The sequence below is a fragment of the Dreissena polymorpha genome, chromosome 4 (assembly GCF_020536995.1).
Source record: "Dreissena polymorpha isolate Duluth1 chromosome 4, UMN_Dpol_1.0, whole genome shotgun sequence".
NCBI lineage: Eukaryota > Metazoa > Mollusca > Bivalvia > Myida > Dreissenidae > Dreissena > Dreissena polymorpha.
In genome coordinates this window covers 68,310,947-68,321,220 of record NC_068358.1, presented here as the reverse complement: position 1 = coordinate 68,321,220, position 10,274 = coordinate 68,310,947, and the positions used below count along the sequence as shown (strand labels likewise).

The following is a 10,274-nucleotide window of genomic DNA, read 5'->3' as shown; positions in this document are numbered from 1 at the left end:
GAATTAATAACATTGGTGCGTGCAATCGGAAAAATGCACACCATATTTTTCGAATTTACCGTGTATAAATTAACCGATGATAGCCCACAATGTTTTATTTACTAATGATCTGAAACATGCTGTATCCCTTAATCTGGAAACTGTACCGTTCCGTTATTGTTAGTAAATCATCAGATATAAATAATAACTTACACGTTAAATACTCTATTTACGAACAATAAAATAAAATGACAGGGAAAAGTGTTTTTGACATAATTTGTTGTCAAATCGATGCGTTAAAACTTTTCCAGGTATGTTGTTTGCTTTTTGTATATTCTGTTTGAATTTATAACGAAATTGTGCCAGATAAATTGTATGTACCACAAAATTTGACAGTGTTATATCCTTACAGATTTCACTCACTAATTGACTCGGGTAATATCGCCTACTTATGTAAGGTAATAATTAATCTGTTCTCAATTACCATTATGGATATACATACGCACTTACAATTGCATGTAAACAATATATAGGTATAGTTAAAAAAGACAAATCTGCTATCAGTATCATTAAGTATTTTAACGCCTTCATGAAACATTTAAAAATAATCCGGTGATGTTTACAAAAAATGGTGACGTATCACATATCATATACATTATGTATTATCAGTCGCACAATAAAACAAGTCGTTTGTTTCTTTTCATTTTGCATTGTACTATTCTTATATATAATTTGTGATTATTATTATTATAACTATTATTATTATTATTATTATTATTATTATTATTATTATTATTATTATTATTATTATTATTATTATCATCATTATTATTATTATTATTATTATTATAATTATTATTATACATGTAAGTATTATTATTATTATTTAAATTAGTTTTTATAATAACGAGAGTATTCTCCATCAATAATCTTAATTTAAAATCGAAGGAACGAATCGTAATATTTAAATTGGTACAGTTGTTTTTAAACATAAGGGGTGTCCATTTTGAGACGAATCAATGCACAACAGTCTTCACTCTTCAGTACATGAAACAATGAATTTCAACCAAACTTTATCTACTCAAGTTCTGTCCGTTAAACGTATCCATTGATTAATGAGCTGTGAAGAACTTCTCTAAAAAAACACGTTCTTTTAGATCGGTTCGATTTACACAACGTATGTGGTTGTTGTTTGGCGTCTGGGCCTGACCCATTAACGTGGTATCAGGGGAAGGTAATACCGAATACAACTCGACATTGGTCTTCTGAAGTACAGCTTGTATGACTGTGGTAAATATCGAAATAATTACAATGAAAGCATTTGGCGTTATTAAGAGTTTAGTCATTAGCAGATTGCAGTTAAAAATAAAGCATTTGACCCAATTTATATTATTAAGGCTATTTAAAATAGAGAACGCAAAACGAATTAGACAAGATCATTTACAAGCAAATTGTTACACAAAGGCGTTTGCAATGTCTAAAATAATGATCATTATTGAAGTAATAATAATAATATGTTAAAATAAGAAATAAGTTATAGAAGTCTTTACATAACCTTTAGTGCGGTACACTCATTTTTGGCCATATTATATCAATCAATATTGAAACATCCCTTGTTTTTACTCTAATACATATCCTTTGTGCACATGAACAATGTTGGGGCGGATGCCAGCGTTCAAAGAATGCTTATCTGCTTTGAAGCGCCAGCCAAACACTGTTTCCTATCTGGCGCTTTATTGACCGTGAAAACTTGGAGGCTTATCCAGTGTCTGTTTTAAACTATGTTCTAAGCGATTTCTTTTTTTTTGAGATAACAGAACTGCAGACTCAGCCAATGTGAGGTTCGACCGATGCCCATCCAACTTACCAAGTGGGCTTTTCAAACGCTCATATTTTGTAATAATTGTGATCGAAACAGAAATGTATGAACACGAGTCACTATAGAACCACCAATGAAAGTGCTGATACATGTAACACAATGGGAAAACATATAACTTTACACCAATGTGTCTGTGAACAATAATACTTTCTAACACAATACTCGCTTAGAACAATATAACTGTTATAAAGTACACATTGATATTGCTGAACGAACTCAAGCACCGAAGCACATAATATAATAATAAGGTACTCATTTCAAATGAAATAACATTTTTTTAAATCATGTTACATTCAAAACCATGGGTGTTTGCATTGTCTTTATTATTATTATACCAATACACAACTCTTTGACGTTCTGATGTAAGACTTTTTTATCATCTCGGTCTTACGACCTCGCAGTAAATTTACACGAAAAGCCCATATTGGTTATTCATCGATTAACAACACTAAATTGAAATTATATTTTAAAAGATTTAAGTACAAAAGTACAATTCATATAATTATCTTTTGACATAGAAACAAAGAAATCAGAAGGAGAGGCTATGAACAAGACGCTCTGTATAAATATTTTAAATAGAAACCGACTAACATATGACTTATGTGTTGTAGAAACTTCTACAGAACACGTTGTTTACTTAAACCGTTATTGTGAACGTTTCTGAATACTGATTTACACTTAGCTGAGCCTCCTCTGATTAAATTACTCCCGCGAGGCAGAGCGTAGCGCGACACAGAGGTTCGCAACAAGCTCACCCGTTTATCGCAGCTTCACGTCATAAACAAAAGAAGAATTGAGTGCTTTATTCTTAAGTATCATGTTTTCCATTTCTTTTTTATAACTGAATATTCGTGTATTACCATTTATTAGTGAAAATCTTAAAGCGGAGTTGTTGGTATAAAATGTTTTCATCTCTGATTCAATGCCCGGTGCTCCAGAGTATGGTTGGTGCTCATACTACTGTAAAGATGGGGTTTACTCCTGGATGTTCACCCCCCCCCCCCCCACACACACACACACATACACACACACACTAAGCACAATTCCACCCATTTAAACAATTTTCAGTAAAAACTTTATACTGTAGCAAAAATGCATCTCACACTATAAATTCGCTTTGGATTAATTACGAGTGCTGGCCAACACCCCGGTGACCATATAGTGATATCATATAGTGCGTTCGAGAAAATAATAAATTTTGAAATGCCCTCACATCTTTTTGTTGTAGTATATATTTTTGACAATACGGCATGTATCTGATCAGTGGTGCATTTTATAAGTGAGCTATCATGAAGGAACTGGTCACGTGTTCCCCATATGATAATTAGTTCCACACGGACCGTTAAACCAATTCTTAATTGGAAATATTGCCGTGAGCGTCAAAGATGAATACATGCTCTTATTGCTTGATCAACAGTACGCCTCGATGCATTTAGCCCTGCTCCGCCCCTGCATTAGACTGACAGACAAAACCCCTCGCCGAAAGTGCCACGCCATCAGATCGCCTTCAGTTCTGTGCCGGCAGTATCTATCTAACACTACCGGAACAATGTTGGGCGGCATCTTGCTCTTAGTCGTCGGCGTGTCGCTGGCCGCTGCCGATATCCGCTCGGATATTGCGGAGCTTCAGGCACAAGTGCAGAGGTCAGTCATGCTTCATAATTTTTTTTTAATATTGTAAAAAAATCTAAGTTTCGTGTTGTATATTGCGCAGGTTATTTGTACATAATGTACCGCTCGTGTTCTTCTAGTCATGCCAAGAACTGTCGGTTGTAAACATTTAATCCTAAGAAATATTTATATTTTTGTCATTTTGCGCGTTCTGGACACGTGTTAACATGTGTGTCAGTATGTCGACAAGGCGGGCACTTTATTTGAGAAAAAATAATAGGCGTTTTTTACAATGAAAATGTGATCATCGTTCATGTATTGTAAAATGTCATGGCAATAGCAACAACTTAAAAATGAATTTAATGCTTGCAATTTGAATTACTGCTCACCTTTTCTAACCTTATAGCGCGCTCTACTTTAACCATATATAAGATGTAATATATACCTTTACAATTTGATCACAACACCGTTAATTTTGCATAAGTTTCAAATAAAAAACAGACAATTTGCGTTTATATTCAGCTATTTTAACCCATTTATGCCTAGTGAACTCTCCCATCCTTTTACATTGGATCAATTTATTTCCAAAATTAGGGATTTCTAGTATATTTATTTCTATGTATAGAATATTTCTTACAGAAATTCCTTTAAGCAAACTGCGTAGACCCAGATGAGACGCCACATCATGTGCCGTCTAATCTGGGTCTACGCTGTTTGCCAAGGCCTTTTTCTAGACGCTAGGCATAAATGGGTTAAAGAGAAGTCTAGAAATGTATGAATACAAGCAAAATCAAATGCGAAAATAATGTTTATTGGACATTTTACCTTTCCCCCAGTGTCTCTATTTAACCTATGCACCGGGTTTCTGTTATCACAGAGACAGGGCCGATATCGAGCAATGGATGAAGCGTATCGAGGACCTCGAGGGCATCATCAAGGAGGAGAAGGAGATAAGTAAGTCAGCAAGCCATGCTGTGCCGCGCATGACAGCTTGCGTATGAGGTGTGTAGTTCCTTTGCGAAACGGAACCGCTTGCTATGACTCGTGTATAATGTCTCAATATTCTAAAATATGTATATGATAAATTCGATGTAAAAGCAATAATATAGCAAAAAAAAACATAAATAATAAACGCAACATTTTGCGCGTACGTAACCTCATAACCATAGACAGCATTCCAATCCGAATCGAATAAAAAAAGATAGGCCATTCGATGTGATTAAGAAATTGACACGAATAAGAATTCACTGTTTTACATTCATGATTTTTCCGGCTACTCTCCAGTTGATGAAGGTATACCGCCAACTGGCGCTGTCAATGTATCATGTAGTCTCCGACCTTGTGTCTTCATATTAATGGGTATGATTTTTGGAGAGTGTAGCTTTGCAAAACTTAAATAATTAGTATACTGTAACCATAAGATTAGTATTCCTCATGCGCAGCATGTGTGTCAGCAGACGGTATATGAGTCACGTATAAGACGCGTGTATGTTAGGATAAGCACGACTTAGCGCGGTCGTATACTGCTTGCGTATGAGGCGTTCAGGGTGCAGAATTAACGTGATTTTCCGGGCTTTACACACGGGCTGGAAGGAATTTAATCACACAGTTGAGAACTTTTTGCAAATATCTCAAGAAATTGAAATACATTTGCAAAAATCTTAAGTAAAAAGACAGTTTTCTTGCAGCTTGTGCCGATATCTTTAGGTATAAGAATGAAAACTTGAATACGTCTGAAATCGATGACAAAATTTCACGTTGCGTGAAGCATAATCGTGGAGTACAAATCGAATTTTGAACAAGAACACAGGCCTTTAAAATACATTAATGCTGACGTATTTCACATTGTAATAAGCAGCGTAAAAATCTTTCTTTGTATGCACTAGTTGAAATTCTTTAAAAAAAATTGCTTTTAACAGTTATTTGAACTAGAGCACCACTGACCGTCGTGTTTACATCCATTAAAGTCCAAAGGGGGAACCACACAAAGTCACGTGATCCTGCACCCTGTTTTATTTGTTAAGCAAGTCATCTCGCACCTCAGCGCTGCTATATAAGCGTGGACGGCAAAGAAGTTTGTAGCGGATCCGTGGTCTAGTGGTAACACACTGGCTTCACAATCCAGAGATCGCTGGTTCGATCCCTCGCTGAACCTAACCTACTAACTCGTCTTTCGCATGAGACGTTAAACCGAGGTGCAGTGTACTAGGTGCTATACACCGGGCACTTAAAGACCCAGGGTCACCTCTGGAACGGGGTAACCAACTAACACGTATTTCTGGGGGCGATGGCCATATGGGAGACAATCCCGGTGCACTCGATAACAAGAAATATCTTTAAAAAAGATATACGGCGTAAATAGTTTAATGAATGAGATCAAGGATAGCGAATGTCTTTTTCTGTGCAGTTCTTAGCTGCATCACACGCAGTACGGGATGTTACGGGGAGTTTTCGCGGCTTATTTTTCATTATAACATATTGCTGGTCATAAACCTATAGATACAAAACAGAAAACCAAAAGAAGAATGGAAGTGAAATTTAAACATATGAGTCAACCGGCCACACGAGAACAAACCTGTTTTAGTGGTCTGTCGGGCATTGCTATTTGATTTACAGATTTTATTAACAGTATCGAGAATCATCGTGCTCATGCTTAAAGTGATATTATGGGCATTTTGCACTGTTGAATTGAGCTGAAAAGAATTAACAGGTCAAAATAGTTAGTTAAAATGTGGTTACTGATCAATTATCTGCAACTCACCTTGCTACCAGTTGTTTATAAAAATATATTTTATATTCGATATTCTTACGTGACCCACCCAGTCCTGTAAGCCGAAATGATCCGTAAAACAATATTGTGTCTTTGTGTCGTATGAACAAATCTGCACTAAAACTAAATTTAGGTTCAACTCGTAAACGCATGATCAGTTGTCAAACGAAAGTACGGTTAATATTCAAATGCATTATTTTTCTCTTTCTGGTATATTGTTTTAGTATGTTGATGATGCATTAATTACTATAAGTGTATATGAAGTAGAAACATAAAAAATAATCAACGGTTGCGATAGACACCTATAAACTGTTACATGCTCATAATATCACTTTAGTACATTAGGCAATATGGTGGAATAATTATTGTTAAATTTATTAAAAATAATATTTATCATTGTATTGTTGAAAACACATTAAGAATCTATTATTGACATACCATAATTATATTGCTGAATATCTTCTTTTAACATATTTCTGGTCTACAGAAAATTCCAGGTCACCTAGTTCATGGATAGCGTCTTTATTATATAACGATTATTTTACTGACCGCGAACTCCGGTGATGACCTGTATATAAACTCTGAATGTCCGCGACTTGACCCGAAACCTCGCGGGTTGAAATGCAATTCTTTAAAGTGAGGCATCGCTTCCACTGCTCTTTATACTTTTACATGTTAACATGTTGACAGGAATATGGAAGTAAGTACTAAATATGAGAACATAGCCTTTTAAGTATAAACGCTTTTGCGCTGGTAATACTCTGAAAATAAAAGGTGTACGCACAAACTGTATTGATGTCGAGAATTGAGTGTAAAACTGTTCTATCTATTAAGCATTTTCATTAGAGATAAAATTGTTTCATACAGTAAAACAGTGTTACAAAGACGCGGATATGTTTCCAACGTTCTGGTGGTATACTCAAATCAGCCAATGGAATAAATGAAGTGTATTCATTCGTACCTAGCCGCGGGAAATTTTATTTGAATTTTATTGGACACTTACAAAGGTCAAGTCAGGGTGAAAAGCTGGCTTATGCAGCTTACGCCGAAAAAATGAAGAAGACAGTTTGTACGCGCCTTTGCGCCGCTGTAAGCAGCTTATATATAAGGCCCGTTTACGTTCAGTCAGTCTAAGCACGACTCAACAACAAGAGATGCAACTCGCGTATTTGACGCGTGAACGTTTATTGAGTTAGCGCGCGCAAGTGTGGAATAAGGTTAACATAAAATACGTTTTTATATTCAGAAAGTCATTACACGACACAGCGCCGCGTCGTGTAACTCGGTTGTTATAAGCATATACATAATTATACATTCATTTAATTAGCATGCGATTGACCGCAGCCTTGTGCAGCTCGTGTAAAAGACGCGAGTTGTTCCATTAAGTCAACATGCATTACACACCATATTATAGCTATTATATACGTCGTTAGTACGTACACAAATAATTATTTTAACTTCACATCATTAGTTTATGTATCCGGACAATGTTGCAGTTTCTCGCCAGAAGAGACACGGATACCGGTACGGGGTACCCATGGCATTGATGGTTGCAGGCGCTAAGGGACCCGCTGGTGAGTACAAGACGCACATAACCTGATATTGATAGCATTTCGACCGCAATTGTTTCTTTTTAATATACAGATATAAGTGGGTGTTTTTTTCAAGTGTATGTTCCATATGTATGTATCTTGATCCTATGTGAGGTGGCCACCAAGCAGATTCACGGGAAATCATTGTCTAGCACTCCATTTCTAGGTGCGCCTGGTAAACCAGGCAAGAACGGCGCCGCTGGCCCTGCAGGCGAGGAAGGAAATAAGGGAATCAAGGGAGACCGCGGCGCACGTGGCCCACCCGGCCCCTATGGACCATATGGAGCGGAGGGACCGGAGGGTGAGCAGGGCGTCCAAGGACCACCAGGTGTAGTCGGCCAGACAGGATACCCAGGTATGTGCGCAACACCATTCACATCAAAGATACAAAATGCATACCGTTAATATATTGTATATAGGGTCGCTGTGTACAAACATTCTTTAAAAAAATTTGTATTTGGTGTATATGCATAATTGATCTCCTTACGTGTGTAACTTATAAATTAATACTATTCATTTTGCCAGAAAAATAGATTTTTTTCTGAATTCTCAGGGGTACCCGGTGAGCAGGGTGAAGAAGGCGCAGCCGGGGTCAATGGCGTGGATGGAGCCCCGGGGGCAAAGGGCGTGACCGGATACGAGGGACCACAGGGATTCCCCGGCTACCCAGGAGAGAAAGGAGGTAGAGGCATTTCAGGACCACCAGGAGATGCCGGGGATCAAGGTGAGCAGGGACAGCAGGGCGCACATGGAATGCCCGGAGAGCGCGGACAACAAGGCGCGGACGGTGCAGGAGGACCACAGGGACCAACAGGCGTCCCTGGAGGCAAGGGTCCCCGCGGATATCAAGGCGCTCCGGGCGAGACCGGCCCACAGGGAGCACCAGGGCCCGCCACCTACTACCAAGTCCGATATGTCGCTCAGGCACCCGTATACTACGCTGCAGCACCCTCGAAATACGCTGTCGCCGCTCCTTCCAAATACGCTGTCGCCGCTCCTTCCAAATACGCTGTTGCCGCTCCCACGAAGGGTTAACCGACTTATCCAATGCGATGACACCTGGTTTTATCGTTATCTAAGAGCAATTATATCGCTATATTTAATACACATAATTGTTAGATATTATACATTGGTTGAACATTGTAAATTAGCTTTGAATTTTACATATACATGTATTGGAAGCAGTACTAAATATTGAAATTTTACTTGTATATTAAATAAATCGACTGATTAATTTGTTTGAAAGATTCCGTTAGTTCTCTGTTAACGCCGATGGACATTAATAAACTATTCATTAAAATGCAAAAGATCGTTTGTTTGTCTACTGTAGTCTGTACATGGGCCAATCAAATCTGCCATTTGCCTTTGCGTAAGTAACATCGATCACTGCGAGACCTTTGATGTCATCATAAAAACAACATACAGTTTATCATAAAGGGACAAAATCGATTGGGTATAGCCTAGGCCTGTCTCGGCCATGAGTTAAATGTATAATTATTCTGAACAATACGCAATTTGCGAAATCATAATGCAAGGCCGAAAAGATTATAGTAGTTCGGTTTGAAGACTACCAAGAGTGGATCGATCTACCGTGGCCTTAAAACGCTGGACCTCATACATATTAATACAAGTATACACATGTGTAAATAATAAATTATTAAATAAATAAATACATGTATAAATAAATAAGTAAATTACTTTGTAAATAAATACAAAATGGTGTTGTTAAGTCACACGTGCTTACATTTACTACAAAGATTAATGTGTAAATAATAAATTAGTAAATAAATAAATACATGTATAAATAAATAAGTAAATTACTTTGTAAATAAATACAAAATGGTGTTGTTAAGTCACACGTGCTTACATTTACTACAAAGATTAATGCTGTACTATATTATATGCCTGTATCTACAGTTCTTCATTATATTGACCACTTTTCTTTTTTAAACACTATACAAGCCCGTAATGATAGTAATTCATTGAATCTGTAATCTAACAATCGTCTAACGGTTATGCAAACAAAAGCGTTATATTGTAAATCGGACAATCTATTGAATAAAATCAACGATGCATGACATGCTTTCGAGGTCGATGCGATGTGATATCGCCTTTGTTCTCGCTTCGTTTTGTTTGTTTCAATACGCATATTTTTTTTTCACAACATTCTAAAACATCAAGTTATTACTTGTCCGATATAATTACTTAATGTGTTACCTGTAAACTATAATTCATGCGAGGAACACTCATTGTTTTTTTTTCCGGATTATTAAAGAAGATAAACGAAAGAGAGCACTGACCTTGAACATAGCATCATAATGGTAGTTATTGTGCTATTAACATAAATAAATAGTGTGGGTATGTGAGTACGTGTGTGTGGCATGGATGGATGGCTCCGTATTTTTTTTGTTTTCAATTCAACAAAAATGTGTATACATTTTTA

General features: G+C 36.9%; 1 protein-coding gene across 1 annotated transcript; it reads left to right on the top strand.

Moving 5' to 3' along the window:
- Positions 1 to 46: 46 nt before the first annotated feature.
- On the top strand, positions 47 to 9,129 carry LOC127878182 (collagen alpha-1(I) chain-like). Its single transcript, XM_052424670.1, has 6 exons — positions 47 to 290; positions 3,276 to 3,502; positions 4,347 to 4,423; positions 7,736 to 7,813; positions 7,998 to 8,186; positions 8,385 to 9,129. Exons 1-6 carry the CDS (start codon positions 228 to 230, stop codon positions 8,864 to 8,866), a joined length of 1,116 nt encoding a protein of 371 aa, XP_052280630.1. The 5' UTR covers positions 47 to 227; the 3' UTR covers positions 8,867 to 9,129.
- The last annotated feature ends 1,145 nt before the right edge of the window (positions 9,130 to 10,274 follow it).